The sequence below is a fragment of the Eleutherodactylus coqui genome, chromosome 3 (assembly GCF_035609145.1).
Source record: "Eleutherodactylus coqui strain aEleCoq1 chromosome 3, aEleCoq1.hap1, whole genome shotgun sequence".
NCBI lineage: Eukaryota > Metazoa > Chordata > Amphibia > Anura > Eleutherodactylidae > Eleutherodactylus > Eleutherodactylus coqui.
Window position 1 is genome coordinate 183,670,427 of NC_089839.1, and position 24,405 is coordinate 183,694,831.

At 43.5% G+C, this 24,405-nt stretch overlaps 1 protein-coding gene across 2 annotated transcripts in view; it reads left to right on the top strand.

Annotated features, from left to right (window-relative positions):
• Positions 1 to 24,405, top strand: part of PTPRG (protein tyrosine phosphatase receptor type G) — a 525,693-nt gene that overhangs the window by 207,941 nt on the left and 293,347 nt on the right. For both annotated transcript variants that reach the window (XM_066596617.1, XM_066596618.1), the window contains exon 3: positions 14,124 to 14,303. In XM_066596617.1, coding sequence (XP_066452714.1) covers positions 14,124 to 14,303 — 180 coding nt within the window. The remainder of the gene's footprint in view (positions 1 to 14,123; positions 14,304 to 24,405) is intronic.

The window sequence follows — 24,405 nt, forward strand, 5'->3', positions numbered from 1 at the left end:
ATGAGCGAGCATACTCGCTAAGGGCAAGTGCTCGATTTGAGCATTGCCCTTAGCGAGTACCTGCCCGATCGGGAGCAAAGATTCGGCTGCCGGCGGGGGAGAGCGGGGAGGAACGGAGGGGAGAGTGGGGAGGAACGGAGGGGAGATCTCTCTCTCCCTCTCTCCCCTTTTCTTCCGAGCAGGGAGATACTCACTAAGGACAATGCTCAATCGAGCAATTGTCCTTAGCGAGTATGCTCGCTCATCTCTAATCCCTAGCACAGATATGAATTTAGCCTATGAGAACTTAATTTAGAGGAGCTACAAGAAAAACACACAAAAAAGGCAGGAAATGTGAAAGTCACTGTGTGACGGTAAAGCACCCGTAGCCGGCCGGTTCGTGCGTGATGAATCCTGTGTTTATTTAACTGGCTGTCCTACCATGAACGCTACACATTGCACTGTGCATAATACAATCATTTAGCATTTTTGTTTTTTTCTGCATCACTAGATCTATTCATGAGATTAAATTATGAATTAAGCTCTGGAGGCTGTGCGTACGCAATCGGATCAATATGATTTGGCTCAGTAGCGACTAATTTAATACAGTGCGGCTTGATGATTTGCTACACGGGGTGTTATTTGTCCAACTTGGGGGGGGGGGGGTGGCAACAGGGACGCAGGGGGGAAGATTTGATAAAAACACAAAGCAGTCTCTTAACCTTTTGTCGACTGGGCCAAGAGACGTGTGTTTTTGTTATTTGCATTCTGTATACATAATTCATTCGGGTGCATCATTAGGCCATGAGGTTGCTTTATAGTAAATGCTGGCCTGGCAGAAAGTTATAAATAAAATAATAAATTGAATATTTGCCCATCTGTCAGATTGGAAGTGTCTCTACGTGCCGCCTTCGTACGCCAACAGTTCATCGCGGTTGCACATTGCCGTCTTGAGATTTTCCAATGAACAAAGTAAACGGTGAAGACTGCTAGTTGGCAGGGACAAATTATTCATATATGAAAATTCTGAGAGTAGGGATATAAAGGATCATAATATCTAGATTTTCTATCGCCTGCTGCCCTAGTCCTGTATTTGCAGTGAATGATCTGGCTAACATGAGTGGATTGTCCTTACTTGCCCTAATATCTTGAGCACACAGAGTAATCCGATCATGTCCATAAGTGGAATCCGATCCGCCCATGAATATGAGGCCTTAGTGCCCCACTAGCTTGTAAGGAGTTTTTCCACTACTTAAAATTGCTGACCAGGACATGTGACTGATGCAGCCAATCACGTTCTATGAAAGTCCTTATTCTGGATAGTGATTGGCTGTAGCAGTCACTCTGTCTTTCCTCTCTGCTGCTGACCAGGACACGTGACTGCTACAGCCAATCACTGGCGACAGCAGTGACTTTCTATAGCCAGTGTTTGGCTGCAACAGTCACATGTCCTAGTCAGTAGCAACCAGGCAGTACAAAGTGGTTGTGAAGCAATTTTAAGTAGTGGGGAAATCGCTTTCATTACACCCCTATGTGTAACCCTGTCAACATGATTAAAAATCAGATGCATCTTGTGTAATCCGCTTCTAATCATGAATGATCTATTGGTCCAATATAAAGAGCACGGATGGACTTGGATGTGCAAATTTCATAGTTGCAACTCTATGGGTGCCCAAGGCACAGTGTTCTTCACAACTTAGCTTAAAATACTGTAACCCAAACTGCAGTTATCTGAAATTAGAAAAAGTCATCTCTGCCCCCAAATTGGTGCCTTTTTGGACCAATATCTGTGTCTGGCATTGCAAGCTTGGTCCTATTCAGTTCCCCCTCTTTCAACCCCTTCAAAGAGAATTTTGATCTGATTGCTTGATTATCTTGTGGCATGAAATTGCATTGATGAATTAATTAGTGCCTCATGTGCAGGTTTGCCAGTTGGAGAGTGGAATACATAAAAGTAAATTTGCTCATGTGATGAGGTTGTATAATATATAGAGGGTCCGCAGGCAGAATCAAGAGTCAACTTGCCAATTTTGAAGAGACACTGGGGCTAGCTATCAAGGCGGGGCGAGGAACTACCACCGCGGATTACGGTCTAGTAAATGGTCAGTCAGATGCTCAGGACAAAGCCATGGCCTGAGTTCATCATATCACAACTTGTAGACCACATTAATGCAATAAACAGTTTTTTTTGTTTTTTTTTATCCAGGAACCCTTCATCTCTAGTTCAATCTTCTCCTAGGCTCTTTTCTTGATCTCCAGAGGATGCATTCAGTACAACCAGAATCCACGGGAATTCGTCCAAATGGATTTCAACCCTTAGCAGTCACGTTAAGACCTCGCAGCCTATAACCATTGCCCAGCTTAAACCGGTTCAACCCAGAGCCACTTTGCTCCTATCTGTGAGAGTTCAATACTCAACCGCCCCCCGCCCTGAACCTTGTTCTATTTTTTTTAAACCACTTGTCCTTTAAGTGACTCCTACACTGCACTCTGCCAGTCCCACTTTGTATTGTTGATCAATCAAGGCAGACACCCAGTGGTGCAAGAAAATTTATAGAGATTACTGAAAACATTAGTTAGCACAGATCAACAGTTGCACACTCCTGCCACCTTTTACACCACTTTTAATGAACAGTTCAGGATGTGGGCATGTAGCTGCAGAAGGTCCCTGAAAGACTCCTTTAGGTAATGGCAAAGTTGTAATATGGCACCTCTGGATAAGATGGAGCTTCTCTGGGATCTGTTGCAAAGTCCCAGCATGCTGAGTGCTGTAGTCTTGCAACAAGGAGAGCACTGGATTGGTACTACATGAAGTGCCTTATCGATTCTGAATTAATATTAATGTAGTTAATTGTGTAAAGTCAGTGTTGGAATGCCCTTTTTGGGTGATTTCACAGTGGTTTTTGGAAAAGCGCCATTTCAGTTTTTAAAGATGTGTTTACACATAGTTTCGGGTGTGGATCTGCACCATTTAATGTGGACTTTGCAGCAGATTTCATCTTTTCAATTGAAGGGGTAAAGTCTGCTGATCCACATCCTCATCAAAATGTTCAAATTTTGCTCCTGTTTTTCCGCTGCGAAAAACCTACAGTAAATCCGACAGATGTAAATCTACCCTAATGCTGTTTTTTGCCTAATTCAGAAGTGAATCAAGCAGGAAGGAAATGTGGAAGTCATTTGTTTCCAATATGTTTTCTGTCTTTGGCTCAAAAAAACTATCAAAAACTGCATCACCCCCCCCCCCCCCCCCCCAAAAAAAAAGTGTAAAACCACTCTTATGGAAGTATTACTTAATACTGCAAAAACTGTGTTTCAATGTGCAAATCCAACATGTCCATTCATTATGTAGACAGCCCAATGATTTCAATGGTGCATTGCTTCATTTCACCTGTGGAGGTGCTGCAGGACAATTGAACACACGTTGAGAGCTTTTTCTTGCAGCTTGAGGTTGATCACTGGGAACTCAGCAGCGGGAAGCACAATGATTAGCTTTTTTTAGGGGGATTTTTCTGTAAACCATTGTCAAAAGTAGACAAGAACTTTAATGAAAATTGTGGCTTTGTGCCCCATGAGGTGCCTTCTACCTGCATTGTTTGAACCCTGTCGAGTCCCTCCTGGTACATGTTCTTTTCTTATGGAGTGGACAATGTAATCAGTATAGATTTTATATAGTGTGCTGCTTTTAACTGAGACTTCAGGCTTCCCATAACTGATGTAATTATCAGTGATTGTATCAAGCGGCTCATTGCAGCCACCAGACTAGAGTGACTCAAGCCCAGCTCTGCGGCACAATTAGATTCCCTCCCTGCTATGTTCAATCAGAGATGACCTAAGGCACCAAAATCTGACTTTTCATCTTCATTTCTCCACCTCTCTGAATGCTTTTCATGTACAGCGGCTCTGTATGTGTCAAGGTCACACTCGGATTGGTCTAAGGATTTAATCAATGTTACCTTATGCCCTTTTTTATAGGATCTGGGCGGCAGAATACGACCAGTGCCCAGACTTATATGGTAAAGCGGAAAGAGTCTGTTGAAGGATTTACACACACAATGCTAATTAATGTGCTACATGCATTATTAATATATACATTTATAGGAGGGAAATGAAAAATACAGCTGGAGTACAACGTCTCTTACTTATTAATTGGTTCCCCTTAAGTCTATGGGGCCGTGGGATTTAAAGCATTACTCGGGTTCTGAATAGCATTTTACAGTCCGAGTTTACAGATTTTGCTTTTGGTTATATATGGTACCATGCACCCTAAGAGTGATGTTACCCTCCCTGACCCATGTCAGAGGCCTCACTAATCAAGCCAAGATCCTACTGCACACTGAGGAGCAAAATTCCCAAAACAGCTGTCTGTGTATGGATTCTGACTTGGTTTTGAATTCTCAATCATTGCTCTACAGACCAGTATAAAGAGTCAAGCATTAATTTAAAGGAATGCCTCCATCTTATAGGTGGCGCTGCAGAGGTATTGTTCCATCTCCCTTATTTACATATTATCCAGAGGAGCATGCATGGCCTTATAAGTCTCCTCACTCACCACCTTCATACTTTACCTAAGGAGTAACGTTGCCCCTTCTGACCCTCTGTTCATGAAAACATGGTATTGTCTGCCAAAAAAGTGGCTTATAATAATGCTGGTTTCCTGTTGGCTCTAAGGCTGCAGGATCTTTGTCTTTTTACTGTATGTGCATTTAAAGGGACCATTGAAGCAAATTTTGGATCTGTTGTTCCAGCTTCTTAAATGGACACAGCAGTTTCAGGCAACTTGTTTTAATGATAGTCAATGTGATAACTAGCAAAAGTAAAAATGACATCCTGGAGATAATGCTGTCTATTTTACTGTCCACTGCCTGTTGTCATGTGAAGTCTGTCTCTAGCAACAAACACTGACACAGGAAGTTGGGAATGTTGCTCACAGAAGTCTAGAAGGGGGAGGAGACAGAGACTCTCAGACATGGCTGAAGTGATTTATAGTCTTAAGGTGTGTTTCGATTGAACGGTTATTGTTCCAAAAAACATTTAAATGAAAAGTGAACAATGATTGTTGCATTTAAATGCGAGCCAATGACTGAACGACAAATGAGAATTGTGCGCTTCTCATTCATCATTCAGTTTCAGACGGCATAAAAATAATCGTTGGCTCGTTGGCTTCTCGCTACGTTTAAACAGATTCACATGGGAATCGTGAAATTCTCATTCACCTATCATTCCGTGTTTCACATTCCCAACGATGATTTGCAGATCTAAACCGGCTGGCTGGTGATGACGTCACCGCCCCTGCAGAGTCGGCACCAGGGAGAACAAAATGCATCAATTTTTGCCTGGTGTGTTCCTCTAAAACATGATGTTTTCACTCGAGGACGGGCTTGTATCTCACTCTCTTGCTGTGTTCAGAGTCCCTCCGCTTGACAATCCAATGAGTTAAAAATAAACTTGTTAAAGAAATGATTAACCTCAGTGGGAGCAGCTCATCCTTATTACACCAGAAGACACATTTTAATTTCCGTACTGTCCACACTTTTCATGTGCATTAGCTTCACATATCTATTTTGATAGAGATGAATTCCATAAATGTACATTTGCATTATCTGCTTGAGAGCGCAGCATGCTTTTTTGTTTTCCGCTAATATGTGTCAACTGTTCAATTGGTTGTATTGGAATTGTGTGAAAGTGCATTACGTCTAGCTTTTCCACATGGCACATTTTGGTTTTGGAAAAAGAAAAGTGAAAGGAATGGGTTTTTTAAAATGGGGAAAGCAAAAAAAAAAAATAGAATAATTTTTAAGGCCCTTCCACACAAGATGATCTGTTGGGCACAGATACACATCATCATGTCCCAGCGATAAACATTCCTGTGCTTTTCGAAGAGATGAGCATCGATCAGTGAATGGAGGTGGAGCAAACCGGAGATTGTTCATATTTAAACGACTTTTGAACAAATTTGCATAAAGATCACCTCCATGAACAATATCTCGGCAAACCACTAATGAACAATCATCGCTTTGTGTAAAAGCAAACGATTGACTGTTTGTATGCTTCAACGACTTTTCTGAGCGACTATCTGAACAATAGTTGCTCTGACTTTAGGAATCTTAAGCTGCTGTCGGACACCTCTAGCAGTGGCTTATCTCTCTGAGAACATTTAAATCCCAACTGCTTCATAGCAATCTTTCTTGACATATGCCATCCGGGACAGTCCAGTAGCCCCCATGCACATTAGATTATCACCTGGTCCCATCAAAATTGGCTGGTTCAGCTGACCTATCTCTAATAAGTACGCCAACTTAAGGGTGCATTCACACGAACGTATATCAGCTTGGTTTTCACGCCGAGCCGATATACGTCGTCCTCATCTGCGGGGGGGGGGGAGGGATGGAAGAGCCAGGAGCAGGAACTGAGCTCCCGCCCCCTCTCTACCTCCTCTCCACCCCTCTGCACTATTTGCAATGAGGAGAGGCGGAGCTAATTTGGGGAACTTGGCCCTGCTCCGTCCCGCCTCCTTTCATTGAAAAGGTGCAGAGGGGCGGAGAGGGGGTGGAGAGGAGGCAGAGAGGGGGCGGGAGCTCAGTTCCTGCTCCTGGCTCTTCCATCCTCAGCCCCCCCCCTCTGCAGATGAGGACGACGTATATCGGCTCGGCGTGCAAACCGAGCCGATATACGTTCGTGTGAATCCAGCCTTAGGCTGAGTTCACGTGCTGTTTTTTGCAACTTTTTTTTGCAAAGTTTTCACAGTAAAACATTTTTTAGAGGGCGAGAAAAGATTATCTGAAGAGGTTTACTTTTTATTCCAGTTCAGGTCCAGCTGTGCCACAACTTCAGCTTCTGGCCTGGTGCTGACCATATGTTGTATAGACCCTACCGACCTCTGTTGGTGACTTGACTACGGCTGTTGCAAAAACAGAGAAGCGGGCTGATTTTAGTTATTGAAATGAGCCTATCGGGCAGTCCCTGCAATTTCATCAATGAGAAGGTTTATACCACATGAGTTAGTGTCAAAACCAAGTGCTCACTGCTTGACCTGGACTGCATGTCTCTGGATAACCCCTTTAAACATGAATGCTGGTGTATAACTGATCAGGCATCACATAATGGTGCTGGGTTTTGTTTTACATGACTCTTTGACCAATTCTCACCCCCTTTTCTTACTAACAGTGCAGTTCCTTTGAAGAAGTAAGTCCTGCATAGGTCTACACCACTCGGTACCAAATAGGATTAGACAAACTAGGCTCCCCCCCCCCCCCCTCCCCCCTCTCCAGCGCTCAATAGCTACCACTTGGGCATCTTTTATGTTACAGTACATACTTCCCCTGCAGACTAACTTATTTCAATTTCACAGATTTATGAAAATCAAATCTTCAATATTTAAAATATCTGTAGCTGTAACACTAAATTATTTCAATTTCCTGAAAATTAATTGCGAAACAATTAACCCTAATGTGTAGCATCTTACATAATAAAAGTTTCTTTTTATTGGATACAATTAATTTTCTCTTCTGAAAGTTTAAGTTAATAGTCTTGAACTGCTGAATGTTGGGATTGAATTAACATGCTGTTATTTAATTAACTTTTCCTTGTCTTTCATAGGGCTCTTTAGGACATTTATTCAGCGTATATAATATATGTGGGAGCTTAAAGTAGTCTCAAAGAAACCCTTCAGTTACCTAGTGAGCCTGTGGTTGGTTGGTTTAACTGTTAACTGCAATCTTAGTGAGAAGTATTTAACATTTGACATAAAATTCTGACTAGATTACCATTCGAAAGAAAGCTAAAGGCGAAAAGTCTACAGCCCATCTTCTATCTGGTTAGAATGGTCTAGATTGGAGGGGCTCAACTTGCAGCTTGGAGGCTACATGTGACCCTTAACGCCATCTGGCCCATTTACACGTAACGTTTATCGCTTACAATTCGTTAAAATGAACGAATTTGAGCCATAATCATTGTAAATGCACAAAAACCACTCACTATTCGTTCATGGTTTGTTAAACTGACTTAAGTCTGCTTAAAAAACATTGTTGGGTACCCACTGCCACCCAATGGGATAGCCAAGGTGAATGAAATCCATAGATTTGAAGAACTATCAAGCTGGGCTTCAAGAACCCATGGAAAATTCAATGCCATGTGGAAACCCTGGCAGATTTGTTCTCGACCCATAGACGTTGACCAATAGATATGATGTGAGTATCCCCCCTTTATTGTTGGGACTCATCTCTAGGCCTCTTATGCTGGAGATCGCTAGCAACGAAGTAGTGCATCTGGGCAAATCATCTTTTCTTGAGAAGGAGTTTAACCCGGAAACTCAATCCTCCCTACCCCCCACTCTCCCCCACTACACTACCCATGTCCACAATTGCTACCAAGGCTAATAGAATCATGGGGTGCATCACAAGAGGTCTAGGGACACATGACGAGAACATTGTTCTTCATCTTTACAAATCACTGGTCAGACCACACATGGAATATTGTGGACAGTTTTGGCCACCGATACGCAAGGAAATAACAGACTGGAGCCGGGAAGGAATTTTTTTTCCCCCTTAAATGAGGAAACTTGGCTTCTACCTCATTGGGGTTTTTTGCCTTTCTCTGGATCAACATTGGAGGGGAATACTCAGAACTAGATGGACATAGATGGACTTTTTCAGCCTAACAGACTATGTAATTAGGTTTGGCATTGCAGTGAATGGTGTTGAGCTGAAGTACCACACACAACCGGTTAATGGGTGTGGTGCTGTCTTCAGAAGAAATGTAGTCATGGTTTTCTAATCCTAGACGAATGTTTTCTACTTGGGATTCAAACGTTGGTAATTATAGTGTACATGATGAGAGAGCTACGAGTAAGAGCATTTAGCTCAAAACACGTAAGCATTACTTCAGAGTTTTGTGAACACAAACACTTTTTTAACATGTGGGAAAAAAGTTCCATTTTAACAGATGTAATTGGGCTGAACCTTGTAATTTTTTGTAAACACACAACTGCATGATAAAATGAGACCAGAGCATTTAGTATGAGCATTTAATTTTGGTTGCATTATTGGGCACAAATCTTCACTCATTCATCGGGCCATGTAAAGAGAAATGACCATCAGCTCACAAACTAGCGAGCATGGCTTTTTGAAAGAAAAAAAAAATGCTCGCTGGTCAGTTGTTCGTCTCCAAGTGTGAACTGAAAGATGTACAGACTGCTCTGTCGGATGAACAATTGTACTCGTTCATCACCATACCAGTTGTTGTTGGCCTATGCAAAAAGTAATGTCAATGAGCGCCAATCAACGTTTTTTTTTTTTTTGTTGATCAAGCACTTGTTATATTGTGGCAAGAATCGGTCTATTTAAAAGTGTAATGGAGGGGAATACGACTTTAATGCTGTTTAATGTTAGTATGAGGTTTACTTTTAATGGTACTGCTTATTTAAGAGGATACGGGAATGGTGGAGCGGAGTGGAAGGGACAAGAAGTGCAGTGTATGGAAGGTAACAAAGTTGTAGAAGGAAGAAAGGAACCTCACTTGGTTTGTCTTATAGGGCTGTAGCAATTGTCCTACAGACAGTTTTCCTCTGAGTAGGGAAAGGCATGCTGAATGATAGTCAGTGCTAACTGGTTCCTCTGTTCCCAACCCTCCGACGATGCTGAAGCCATACCAGCAGGCTGGAGAGAAATTAATCCCTGGTCCTCTGAGCCCACAGCCTGAAAGACGGTCTACAGCTGATCCCAGTTATTTGGGCTAAGACTTGAAGCATGGTTAACCAAGGCTTTTGCAACTGTATTGATGGTGAAATATCCTGGATTATAGGGCCACACGTTATTTGTTTCCTGTTTCATATTTGTTAAACCCATTGTTCATCCAGCAGCGATGACTCCTTGTGACCATATGAACTACCGCCGAGCCTCTGGGCTACAGTAGCTAACTTCAAGACCCAGCCCTCCTTCGAACCGGTATGGCCAAAACCGGGTCATGAGTCTCTGATGTCCTGATTGTCTACCTTCAGAGCCAGGTCGGCTCTTTGCTCACCAGTTTGTTACCAACCCAGAGAACCTTGAAAGACCCAAACCCTCTACTTGTGGTCTTGAACAATACGACTCTTATTCATGACTTTATAAATACCTTAATTTTTATTTTAACCTTTTCAGTGATTCAGGACCCATTAGCTTCCATAAATGTTTGTGTCATGCTGATAACCTATCTACAGAATAAGCCATAAATAGTTGATCAGCAGGTAACTACCGCATGAGACTGCCACCGATCTGTAGTTCACTGGGCCAGTGTGCTTGTAACGGAGTTGATATCTACAGGAAGCAGACAGATCTGTTCTTGCTGCAGTGGCCAGGGATGGTATTACACCTACTCACTTCAGTAGGAACTTTGCATGTAATACCAAGCCTTGCCACTGCAATGTGAATGGACCTGTCTGCTTCCTGCAGAAATTGGTTACATTGGCTAGTGAACAGCAGAGTGAGTCTTATACAACAGATACCTGCTGATGAAATATTCATGGCTTATCCTGCAGATAGGCCATCAATATCTTTGCAACTGGACAACCCCTTTAAAGCCTTACAATCTTAACTATGGACTCTAATAACTTGCTAGAATATTTTAAGCTTATTAAAAAAAAGAGATTATTTTTTTCCCCTAGTCCTTGGGAAACCATTTATAGATGTGTAATCAAGAGCATAGAAGCCGAACGTAGACCTAAATCTGTAGGTTACCTTTTCTGTGAACATACCGTTAAAGGGGTTTTCCAGGAAGTGTCTGTCAGTGCCGGGATACAACAGGGTCAGAGTGGAAGCTGCTACTCCGACCCCTGTGTAGTCGAGGTGCAGGTCTCGGTTACAAGCGCTGCCTAGAAAGTCCCTTTAAATTGCTTTCCTGCTGATTAAAGGCTTGTTCTGTAGAATAAACCACTTATGAAGAAATAATGCCGCTTCTCTCTGGAGTTAATGCTGCATATTTTATCCTCCAGAACGTTCTTCTACAGATGGCCTTCAGATAACCGCTGATCTTTGGTGAACTCGTATACCACCTCCATTACATTCTGTTCCATACCTCCAGCTACAAATAATACATTATCCTCATATAGTGTTCTCCATCTCCATCTAGAGGCACTTTGACTTTATAACGCTGAGTGCTAGTGTCTTCTCTGTTCAATATTGTCTTATCTATACCCCATGGACATTTCTTCCATATATTGGGCTTTATATGCAGTTGTTTACATCACATTGGCTCAGTGGTTTTTCTTTTTTAGAGCTCCAGATTCTTAGCTTCCCTTCATACAGTCATCTAAATAATATATTTCTGGATTCCTGCAGCCACCACTAGAGGGAGCATATTGCATACACATTTGAGTTCAATGGCGGACTGTATAGGTTGTTATGTAGTGAGCTCCTCCTAGTGATTTTAAAATGGGCTGTTTAATTGCAAGATAATAAAACTATAGTAGCAGTGGTAATTGCCCGTCAGCTCCTACAAGGTCCCAGCATTATGGTCCTGGTGGTCTTTATTTAAAGTGACCATATCATTTTGGGACAAAATTGTGTACCCTGATAAAAGAGCAAGGGGATAGATTTCCTGCAGTTGTTGTTCTCTGCCGCCTCTGTGATCCACCTGTTTTGAGCCCTGTTTTCAGCCATCCAAGATGGTTGCGAGTTTTCTAACTACCTAATGCACACTATGCACTGCTTTCTGATTTGGCCAGTACTGATCACATGAACAGCTCTGGCTAATCCGTGCCCTGGTAGTCTAACACTTCCAATGCACTATGGGTTCCTAAACCAAGACTAGGAGGACCATGGGGCTGGTTCGCTGGGGTAAAAGACGAGTAAATACAGCTGCTTTCAATATTTTAGCACATTTGCTTCTATACTTTAAAAAAAAAATGTACAACAGCCAGACAACCCCTTTAATCAGTTATGTTACCATAGCAACTTATGACCTTTCCACAGGATTGGTGATAAATCTGATCTCTCAGACCCCCTGGTTTGCAAAAACCAAGGTCTCAAGTTCATCAGTACCATATAGATGATTGGAGCTGTAGCGCGCTCACATGATTCGGGACCTCCACTCTGGTGAGCAGTGGATGGGTGATAAGTCACGATTGTGCGACAGCCCCTTTTAATGCTTATATGAGGGAAAGCCGAAGATTTTTAGGTCCTATGAGCTGAGTAATCGGAGACATTTTGGCCGTAGATGAACACAACAGTGTTCAGTTGCTATATATTCGGGCATATTTACTTTTCGGCATACTAGACGAGCTGCTATGGGAGCTGTAGTGGTGGCCATATTGGTTGTCAATCAGCTTTTTATTTCTCAAGTATTTATATGTTAAATATTGCAATTTTCAAAGTAAAACTCTGGAGCCTCCTGCTGTGAACTGACGTTATCGCAGCTAGAAAGAAAAATATCTCTAGACAAGTGCCATACATGTTCACTTAATTTGTCTTTTTATAAATTGTATTATCCCCGGTGCTAATTGGGGACATTTAATTAAAGTTAATTATCTAGTGTTTTGTGAGTTCAGTTTGTCCACTTATGGACTTTGAAGCGTCCTCTTTCTATAAACACTGTCTCGCAGCGCTGCGACCTGCTGTCTCGGCCTCCTGCTAGTCCATTGTCATTCCCCCTTCCCTCATTCTCCTCCTAAGTGATGTGAGGACACAAGTCCTTGTACTCTTGTGTTGTCGTTATACACTTTGAAGTGCGGTCTGGCAGGATATAAAGCTCCATATTTACATTGTGTTGGCAAACAATAAAGTATTTGTTACAATTCTTTGCCTTGGCTATGCTCCAGATAAGTAGAAACCTCCGTGTCCGATTCATGAACCTGCTCAATCCCTATTGGATCTCTAGTCATGAAATCCTTAAGTAGTTTTACGAAAGTAAAAAAAAAAAATTCTAGGGGCAGGTAATGGACTAAAATAAAGAGAGGCATACTCACTTGTCAGGTGTCACACCCCTCTCCCAGCTCAGGAGCCCGTCCTTAGTGTTCCAAGCCCCGAAGAAGATGCAGTTGTCCTGTGCTGTTTCTAGAGTAAAAAAAAAAGCCACATTTTGGCACACATATTTGCACATAAATGTACAACTCCTCCCCCCCCCCCCAACCACTCAACACTTTTTAAAAGGGGGTGGGGCCTATGCAGACCTTCAGATCTACTAACGTTTATGCCAGAAATTGGTGTAAATTTATAGCACAAATCCGTATCCGTTCAAAGCTGGCATATATTCATCTTTTCTGGTGCACGGACAATCAAAAGATATGCCAAATTTATGGAGATGTGTGCTTCGCTTGATAAACTTGGTACATTTTACTCCAGCGTACATTGCATGAAGAAACATTAGGCCTGGTAAATGCCCCCTATAGTCTAATGTTGGATTTACATGGCATATGAGTTGCGCCTTGGGGGGGGGGGGGGGGGTTGGATATATATAATATATATATATATCTCATAAGAGCAATAACAGACATTGCTTACTATGTTCTGTTGTGTAAACCACTGTGCCTGCACAGTGCTAACAGTGCAGGCGCAGTGCAAATGGGGAATCCATATTCCGCAGTGCAGTTAGCTGAAGATGGATTTCTCAGCAACCACTTCTCTTAGCTGCATAGTGAAATAGGGGTTCCCCCCCCCCCCCCCCCCCCCCAAAAAAAAAAAAAAATGTTTGGGATACACTGATGGAACATACTGCAAAAAGGCTATATAATTGCCCGTTTTTGTACATTTTAGAAGAAAATTACATTTAAAGTGCGGTTATTCTTTAGGTCCTGGAAAACCCTTTCCAATCCAATTTGTATCCTGGTTTTCCTAGGGGGCTTACTCTTTTTCTGCAGTGAATCAACAGCACTATCTGTTGGCTAAAGCCAGTACTGCATGAGGTGACACGTTGGATAGGCTCCGACAGCAGAGAGGCTGGCAATATACAGTAAGAGAACCCCGACGGACGTCTTCCAACATCAGAGCTGTACAGCTTTAAATCATAGTGTCTTTATATCTCAGACAGTGGATTGGAAAGGGTTAAATTCTATGTAAAACAATAGGGCAGATTTACTTTTGAACATGTGACCATTTTTCTGGTGCCTCAGAAGAGATGTAATTGTCAGCACGCCCTTGTTGGATCTTAATGGATGTCTCTCTTTATTTGTACAGGGTTATATGGACCTGAGAATTGGGTGATGACAAGCGTGGATTGTAAAGGCCTTCACCAGTCCCCCATAGACATTGTTGATTACACTGCCAATATACGGGATGAGTTCCAGGAGCTGATACTGGACGGATTTGAGAATGAGTCTTCTAACAAGACGTGGATGAAGAACACGGGCAAAACAGGTGACACTTCTCAGACTGATTCACTGAACTTACAATGAATAATTCATGGAAAAGCCATGTACATGTGTGCGGCTCACAAGTAACGTCTAACCTTAGTGGTAGGGCGTTCCCTGCTACCAGCAGACACATTAGAAACTCTACTTCTGGATGGCAGATATTGCATTTTTCTCCACTTGCAGATATTTCGTTACATTTTCTGGTAGGAAACCCAACTCAAGTGACACTATGTAATATTACCGTAATATATCTTGGTAGCTGTTGGAGCTCCATTTATCTCCTACAGAGACGCAGATTTCCTGCAAAGTTAAAGAGGTTGTACCAGAATTTCAAGTTATCGCTCATCCATTAATGATGGGTGGGGGTCTGAGACCCCCTCTCATCTTGAAAATGGGGTCTCGTGTCCCCCATCCTCCTCCCTGCAGGCTTATTGCATCAGCTGCTCAGAGGAGACGGAATGGAGCTCTGGTCACGCAAGTGCACTAACACTCTATTCACTTTCAATGGGGCAACCAAAATAGCAGAGTGGCACTCGCTCGGGTATTTGTTAACCCCCTTGAAATTAACAGGGCACTGACTGCAGATGCTCCGGCAGCGCTCCATTCATAGTGACATCACTGCGGTGAAAAATAACCTCAGTCAGAGTGGGATATGGGAGTCCCAATCTGCAGAGGCAGTGAGACCCACACTGATGAACAAGTTATCCTTTGGAGAGGGAATGGCTTGAAATTCTGGTACAGCCCCTTTTAAGTGACAGCATTTTGGTTACCTGCAGTCACCATTAGGGGGAGATGAGGACTTAAAGGGGTTGTCCCGCGCCGAAACGTTTTTTTTTTTTTTTTTTTAACCCCCCCCCCTGTTCGGCGCGAGACAACCCCGATGCAGGGGTTAAAAAAACAACCCGCACAGCGCTTACCTGAATCCCGGCGGTCCGGCGTCTTCATACTTACCTGCTGAAGATGGCCGCCGGGATCCTCTGTCTCCGTGGACCGCAGGGCTTCTGTGCGGTCCATTGCCGATTCCAGACTCCTGATTGGCTGGAATCGGCACGTGACGGGGCGGAGCTACACGGAGCTACACGGAGCCCCATTGAGAAAAGAAGAAGACCCGGACTGCGCAAGCGCAGCTAATTTGGCCATCGGAGGCCGAAAATTAGTCGGCTCCATGGGAACGAGGACGCCAGCAACGGAGCAGGTAAGTATAAAACTTTTTATAACTTCTGTATGGCTCATAATTAATGCACAATGTACATTACAAAGTGCATTAATATGGCCATACAGAAGTGTATAGACCCACTTGCTGCCGCGGGACAACCCCTTTAACAAGACAACCCTGTTAATAAGACAGTTTGCAGTTAAGTTTTTAAAATTTAATCCAAATGGTGAGCGAGTATACTCACTAAGGCACATTACTCGAGCGAGTAGTGCCTTAGCCAAGTATCTCCCCGCTCGTCCCTAAAGATTCTAGGGCTGGCGCCGGTGACAGGTGAGTTGCGGGGGGAGAGAGGGAGCGATCTCCCCGCCGGCCCCCGAATCTTTAGAGACGAGCGGGGAGATACTCGGCTAAGGCACTACTCGCTCGAGTAATGTGCCTTAGTGAGTATACTCGCTCATCTCTAGTTAAAACCATGAAATATACGGTACTTGCATATCCTGAGCCCCGGCGATCCAGCGCTGCAGCCCCATAATTCTCCAGGTGTCTGACAGTGGGACTTAAGTGATCACTGCCTGCCAATCAGAGGCCGCTGTCACCTTTTGGAACTGCTAGCTCATGGCGCCCAGGATGTGAGCACTGATGCCAGGACAACAGACTATTGGCAGGCAGTAGTCACCCGAGTCCTGCTGTCAGCAGATAACTGGAGAATTGTGTTTCTGAAGCGCTGGATTGCCGGGGCGTGGATGGATGAGTACAATTTTACTTTATTATATTTGGCTCTAACTTTAAAAACTTTATTTGTAATCCGACAGCTCTTTAAATGGTTTTCTGGCACTCTAATATAGATGGTCAGTTCTTAAGAAAGTTCATAAATAGATTGTCAGGGGCCTGACTACTTGCACCCTAACCATCGGCTATTTGAAGGGGTTGTGACACCCGGGCAAGATCTGCTGTCTTTTTTTTTTTTTTTTTTGTAAGTTCCATGACATCACATGACCATCATTAATGTATTGAGCTTCAAAACCAGGCACCACTGCTGTACATATATAGAGCTGTGCCTAATATAGAATGAGGTCCGAGCGCTGTAGCCCTTTAATCATCTGATTTAGTGGGGATGCAGTGAGTCTGACTTGCACTAATCTGCGATTGATTGTCTATCCTAGGGATTGCGCAGATGGGTCTTCTCCCTTCGGCTCAGCTCCGCCCCGTCACATGTGCCGATTCCAGCCTCCTGATTGGCTGGAATCGGCACATGTGACGGGGCGGAGCTACGCGATGACGCGTACAAGGGGCGGAGCCAAAACGCCGCTGCTGCCGAGCTGAGCCGAAGGGAGAAGACCCATCTGCGCAAGCGCGTCTAAAAAAGCAAGAAGACACCGAAATTAGACGGAGCCATGGAGACGGGGACGCCAGCAACGGAGCAGGTAAGTGAATAACTTCTGTATGGCTCATATTTAATGCACGATGTATATTACAAAGTGCATTAATATGGCCATACAGAAGTACTTAACCCCACTTGCTTTCGCGAGACAACCCCTTTAAGTACTGGAAAACACCTCCAAAGTTCAGTGTGGAAATGGTATGTCCCTGAACTCCCTCTACTGGGGACTCCAGGCACTGCAGGGGATTTAGAGATCTGCATCAGAAAAATGAAGTTCTAAGACCGGTCTCACATAGGCATATTGTCATTGTGTGTTAGCCTAAGGATAGGTCCTCAATATCTTCGGATCTGTTTAGACCTGCAGACTTGTCCGAGTTCACTCAGGCACCTGGTTTATACAGGCAGATAAATCGTTGGCTCGTTCAAACGAGAAATTCAGTCATTTACATTCGCTGTATAAGTGACTGAGAGGGACTGAATGATCGGTACTTAAACCGAATGATTACTGAACGAGCCAACGGTGATTTTTATGCCTGTGTAAGATGAATGAGAGGTGAAGGGATTACTTGACCATGCATGCTTAAGGAGTCTGTTCTGTACGATGAGTGATGAGATTCTGGGTTGATGGCACTGAAACAGGAGGGCACGTGAGTATAAGAATGCCGCTCCCGAACTCTGCAGCCCCAGGCCTAGGAGCCCATAACTTTATTTATTACAGGTTCTCTTTAAATCTATGTAACGTTCTTGAAAGAGTTTCCTGGGCAAATCCTATTGATGACCTATCCTAAAGATAGCAGTTGGTCTTCAAGTTCCCGCCGCTTGGAATCGCTGGCAATCAGATGGTCACCCAGACCACTGTCAGTGCAGTGGGGACCTGACGACATCCGCGGAATTGAGGCAGAAGCGTCATAGAAGGTTTGACTCCCGTTTTAAATCAATGAAGATCACGCCTCCTATTACACTTTTGGCACTTTCAACTCCAACACCCGAGTCACACATGGAAATGTAACAGGAGGCAATGCTCTTATTGATTTCAATGGGAACAAACAAAGTCCTCAATGACTGTTCTGTCTCCGACTCCCAATGATGTCGTCCGGCCCTGCTGCACTGACGGTGGGGATCCCAATTGGCAGGTCCCCAGCAATTAACTATTAATAACTTATCCTACAGATAGGTCATCAACAGTATTTGCCCAGAAAACCCTGTTAATTTTGCCTTGTGCTTAGCAAACTGTGACACATGATACAAACCGGGAACCTCTGCTGGTCAAAATGTAGTACTACAACCCATCCAACAACCACGGTGAAGAGATCCAGCATAACATTACAGACTAAATTCAAGTTAATTATATAATGCACTTTTTAAATAACATGTCAGTGATGATATAGAATTTTGTATCTTGTACGGCGTATACAAGACATTAACTTAAGCTATGGAGTGATTAAAGTGGATGATACTGGGAGGTTTACTGCTCTGCTGCTTATTTTCACAGATTGCATTCTTTGTCCATACACCCCATTATTCACTTACATCTGCCACATAAATCACGGCTCGGCTATCTGTGAGTAATGGAATGCTAGAATTTTTATTTAATATACAACTAAACAAAATGATCTGGATCGGAGCCACGAGGTCTATAAATTCTCTGAAACCACCAAATCCTGCGCTTAATATTCTGGCGTCTTGGCTTAGCACCCAGACGTGGTATCATTCCAAGGCCTCAGATGTCTTTGCTTGGTCATGATGGACTGTACTCTGATTAAATAATGGTATATGGGGTGGACGTCACAGCTAGACATATGGCCTCATAGATCTTCTTTGCTCGATACATTGGACTTTAAGGGGAGGTGTATGCTAAACAGTTGTCAGTGTGCAAAAATTAGAAGCTTTAGACCTATAATACAGTAAAGGGGGTGTTCAAGCAACCATGGGGCCTCGAGCCATCAGATAAGAAAAGGCTTTTATTATTTGGTCATGTGGATTTTCTTCTTTTCTACTTTCTGCCAGTTGGCCAAGTGCTTGGACTCATTGACATAAATGGAATGGCTTTGTGCAGGCTCAGCCACTGCAACATCTGTGATTGCTGGGGTTCCTAGTGATCAGATCCGCACCCATCTGAAAGTTACTTTCAGTTCTGGCACAGCCCCTTTAAGAGTTTATTCACGCCAGTGTTTGTTTTTTTTTCCAGTCGAGCACACTCCGATTTTTAATTGGACTGAACTTGCATGGAAATAGAACACACTGTTGTTGATTTACTAATACTGTCTAAAAGTTAAACAGTACAAACTTTGACTAGGCAGTCCTATCCTCTGGATAGGTCATTAATAGTTGATCGGCCAGGGTCCGTCGCTCGGGACCCTCACCGATCAGCTGAGAGGGTGCATGAGGTCATCGCCGCAAATACACAAAGGTCGGAGCGGAAGTGGACAGGTGTGTTGTCATAATGGAAGAACCAGTCACATGTTTGTCCACAGTGTTAAGCAATGTTTTTGCTCCCTGGGGATCAGCTGATAGAATTAACAGCAGTGCTCAGGTGAGAGCGCCACTGTCACTTCAGTCCATACCAGGCATAGCGCTGCACATTGTATAGTGGTTGTGCTTGGTATTGCAGCTCAGTCCCATCTACTTGAGCTGTTAGGTCATGTGATGTCACAGGCCTGAGAGGAGGCTGCAGCCTTCACTAGAGCGCAGCAGCCTCTTCAATCAACTGATCGTTAAAGATCCCAAGTGGTCAGCCTTCATGCTTAACTGTTGATGATTTACCCTGAGGATAGGTCATCAGTAGTTTAGTCTGAGAAAAGCCCTTTAAGGATTGATGGAGGGTTCGATAGTTAAGACCTACCGATCACTTTCTGGGATGGGTATACCACTTTAATGTAAAGTTTACATAAAGTGAAGCAATTTGTCCTGAGCTGCTTGGGTTTTACGTGTGCATTGCTCCTACTTACTCCTTGATAAAGCAGCGCAGACAGATATACCTGGAACACTTAGCATGAAAACCAAATCCTCTAACCCAGGCTATTAGCAGAACATTTCAGACTGTAAATCCTTCCAGAGGTTCTTTAAATTATTTATCTTCCTACAAGTAAAATGACCTCCAAGGGTACGATTAATCACTTACAGCTAATGAAGTATTTATACAATGCTATTAAATCCCCATTGTGCTTTCCAAGTTATCAGATATACAATGCAGCCCGCAGCCTCTCCAGAAACAGTGGGTTCACATTCAATGCAAATATTACAATTCACCTTATTTCTGGGGTCAGGCGACTGTTTTTCTTTTCAAAGAAAAAGTTGATTTTTTTTTTTTCCTTTCCTCCATGTAAGAATTCTTCTTCTCTCCTTATTGTGCGCTGTGTAAATAGAAATGGCATTAAATGCTTTAAATTATTCATCTACAAACTACAACATTATTGTTACTCTTTGTATAACTCGTATCATGGGAACTTCCTATCCGAATATAAACCTAGTCCTAGAGAGCAGTCCAGTGCTGTAATCAGATTCACAATAGATGGTGAAGACCTTCTATAAGTACAGGAGATTAATAGTTTACGAGTGGACTATCCCTTTAATGGCCTATCCTCAGGGCAAGTCATTGATAGTAGATCAGCGGGTGTCTGCCACCCGCATCTCCGACGACTTAAGTGTTCACTGGGACAATGTACTCTTGTACTGAGCTGATTTTTGCTCTGTTCCCGCTGCAGTGGCCGGACTTGGTATGCACGCCAAGTTCCCTTTCATTTCAATGAGAACTTGGCCTGCAATACCAAACTTGACCACTGAAGTAGGAACTGAGCTAACTGCTTCCTGCAGAAATCAGCTCTGTGTATGAGCCAACTGGCCCAGTGAACAGCTGATTGTTCCAGGTGATGGACATCTGCCGATCTACAACTGATGAACTGTCCTGAGGATAAGTCATTACTAGTTTATAACTGGATAACCCCTTTAGGCCTCTTTCACACGGGCTTCAAAATTTTGCTACAAAACGCATGTATGTCAAGCCCGGGGTTTCCAATGGGTTCTTTCACATAAGAGCTGTTTCATAGCCTGAAAGAACCCATTGGAAACCATGGGCTTTATACATGCGTTTTGTAGTGGTGATTTTGTAGTCCATGTGAAAGAGGCCTAAAGGTTCCAGAGGTTAACATTTTTGTCCAGTTGTAAACAGGTCATCAACAGTAGATTGGCAGTTGTCTGCCATTCGTGACCCCACCGATTTAAGTGTTCACTGGACCAGTGTATTCTTGTACTGAGCTTACTTATTTTTTTACAGGAAGCAGACAACTCTGTTGCCACTGCTGTGGCTAGACTTGGTATTGCAGCCCAAGTTCCCATTAATTTCATTGAGAACTTGGCCTGCAATACCAAGGCTGGCCACTACATTAAGAGCCAGATGAAGGCGCCATTACCGTGTTGAATCACACTGCCACTGACTCTCCTGGTTTGCTACTTGTGTGAAAGTGCACCAGTTACCTGTGGTCAATCTTCTCCTATCGATGCCCTGAGGATAGACTATCAATAGTTTACAACTGGTCAACCCATTTAACCCCTTAGTGATGGCCCTATAGTGTTTTTACGTCCTGCAGTTACAGAGCGTGTATGGAGGGAGATGGCGCCGCTATTTCCCTCCATACATCGCGAGTGTCAGTTGTTTTACAGCTGACACCCACGGGCAACAGCCCCGACATGCCACGCAGCTGATTAAGGCCGTTAACCCTTTAAATGCCACTGTCAATTCTGACAGCGGCCTTTAAACCCCCAAACTATGTTCGGAGGTCCCGTACGCCCCTCTCCCCACTGTAATATCGGGAGAGCCGCGCAGGTGTCATGGCAGCCGAGGGCCTTCTGAAAGGCATCTCGTTCACTTGGCGTTCTGTTTAAAAACTCTGCGTTCAGTGTTTTACATATGAAGCACTAAACAAGAATTGGATGATTCTTAAAAATGATCTAAATGGGCTGCGTGAGCACGAATGACCATGACTGAGTTAGCAGTGATGTCGCTCGGCCCTTTTAGACAAGCAGATTCTAGTTTGAATGCACATTTGCACAGAGCTCATCACAGACCTAATCACTAAAGGAAGCACAGTTGCACAGAGCTTCCTCTGGTGATTTAGATTTGCCATCAGATGTTTTACTGTAACCTGATGAAGAAAAACTAAGGTTGTCAATTAACATGAAACATAGTGGCTCTGTGGCAGTCTTGCCTTGCAGTGCTAAGGTACTTGGTTCAAATCCAAGCAAGAACTGGGACTTGTCAACCACAGGATGGCTTGCTTTAGGCCGAATGCCCATGCACGGATTATCGCTGAGAATTCGCGGTGAGACACCCGCTGCAAAGTCCGCAGCAATGTCCATCCATGGACATGCCATGGTAAATGATTTTCCCCTGCCAACGAGTGGAAATCAACTGCGATTTTTCTGCTCGCGTGGGGGGAGAATCGCAGCATGTTCTATTCTTTGTGGAAAATCAGTCAATGTAAGCCGTCCGTCCCATGATATTCTACACAATAGGCACTGCAGAAGTATCTCGGGAATCCGCGTCACAGCCCAGCATCAACGTGTCATGCACTGTGCATGCTTGCTGGGTGAGACACTCGCGGCGGATCTGGAGAGGGGAGTATAGGCTCTCTGGGGGGCGCCGGGTCTGGTTATGCTGCGATATTTTGCAGACGGAATCCGACCATGTCACTCACCAGCAGAACAATGCAGCTGTGCTTTTTCACCTAAAAAGGTGTGGGCAATTTCAATCTGTAAAAAGGGACCAATTTTCAGTACGTGTGACATCTGTATACTGTGTATTTGTAGGTTTTGTTTTGTTTTTTTTTTGGCTGGCGCTTCAACTACCCCCTACTTTTTTTTTTTTTTTTCTTTTCCTCTTTACATGCATAATTCCAGAATTGCTCACCAAAGATAAGTGAGAATGGGAGGGCACTCTGTTGCCATCTATGTGGGTTTTATTTTATTTTTTGTGCTCTTATTCACTTGAATGAAAACGGACCAGAATAGGACATGCTGCGATGACGTCGCTGTGAATGGAGCGCTGGCCAAGCATACAGTGTCAGCACTCCTTTCATTTCAATCTGGCTGATAGTTGAGCGGGCCCTGCTCGCCTATTTCTATCTCGGCACTCCCCTTGTAAGTAAATGGAGCCATAGTATGCGTGCATGACCAGCACTTCATTCAATCTCCTCCTCACTGCGAGGGGTGTAGTAACTCTACAGTGAGGAGGATGGGGGGGTATGGGACCCCTTTTTCTCCAGATCAGCGAGGGTCTTAGTGGTGAGATCCACCACTGATCCAACAAGTTATCCCATATCCTGTGGGTAAGGGATAATGTATTCTGGTATTCTGGGTAAAGCCGCTTAACACTCAACAACTGTTAAGCATGTAAGCACCTGACAGCCAATCCAGAGACTATCGCTCCTCTGCTTTACACAGAAGTGAAAGTCGCTCAAGTGATTGAAGGCGGAGCGCACTGGATATCGTTCCGGTCCACTCACCTGGATTCACTATAAGCAAGATAGAAAAGGAAGGTGGGGCAACCCAAGCAAATACCAAAAGATAGGAGAATGTCCTTTATGGAGAGTTATCGGTTGAAGATTTTAAATCAAATGTTGTCACACCCTCCTGGGTGAATGTGCTGACAATACCAAAAAGGTTGAAAAAATGGGTGTAAGGTGCGACCTTGGTATATATGTTTGCACAAAGTGGATTTAGCCAAACTTCGCTGATTGTTTTTGAAGTCTGCACATATCTACGCATTTCGAGGTCTGCAGACCACTTCCTCAGTAAATGTATACATGATGTATTATGTCCCCAGCATTTACTGAGGAAGAGGTCTCCTGCTCATCTCAAAACGCGTATATGTGCTGGCTTCATAAATAGTGAATTTTAGCAAAATCCACTTTGTGCAAGCATATATGCTTCGGGGGCACGCCTTATACCCAATATTTCAATTTTTTTGGTATTCATTCACTGTTTACACTTAATAAGAAGCGCTTTTGAGTGAGCTGAAACACAACAACTAGCGACTTTTTGCTCAGTGCCCTGTCTGCGGCCATGTGTACACATGCGATAGTTGCCCGAAATTGCTCATTGACATGTATAAGGGTACCTTAATTCTACTAATATTGTAAAACGCAAAAGTCAGATGTAAAAAAAATTCCAAGAGCTGGTATATTACTGACATCAACAAGACACCAAAAATAGCTGTTCTTATAATTGTAGGGGAGCCGCTGATTGTGATGGAAAATTGTTAATTAAATTTACATTTTAAGATGATAATTCTAAGCAGAAAACTGCTCTATACAGAAAGAAAGGAGGACTATTAAAGCGCGTCTAACTGCAGGGTTATTGTCCCCGATTTATCTGCTCTAATTAAGGCCGGAGTGTAGAAGTCTAATCTTATAGGTTAGGAGTGTGACCTGGATGTAAATGGTATCTTAAACTGTTTGGTAGAACTTTCATGGGGGTTAAAGGTTTATTATTCTATTTCTTAGCCCATGACCATCCAGTTGGCATCGACATAAACTATTCACTCAGCAGATATTACCACCTCAGCATGCAAAG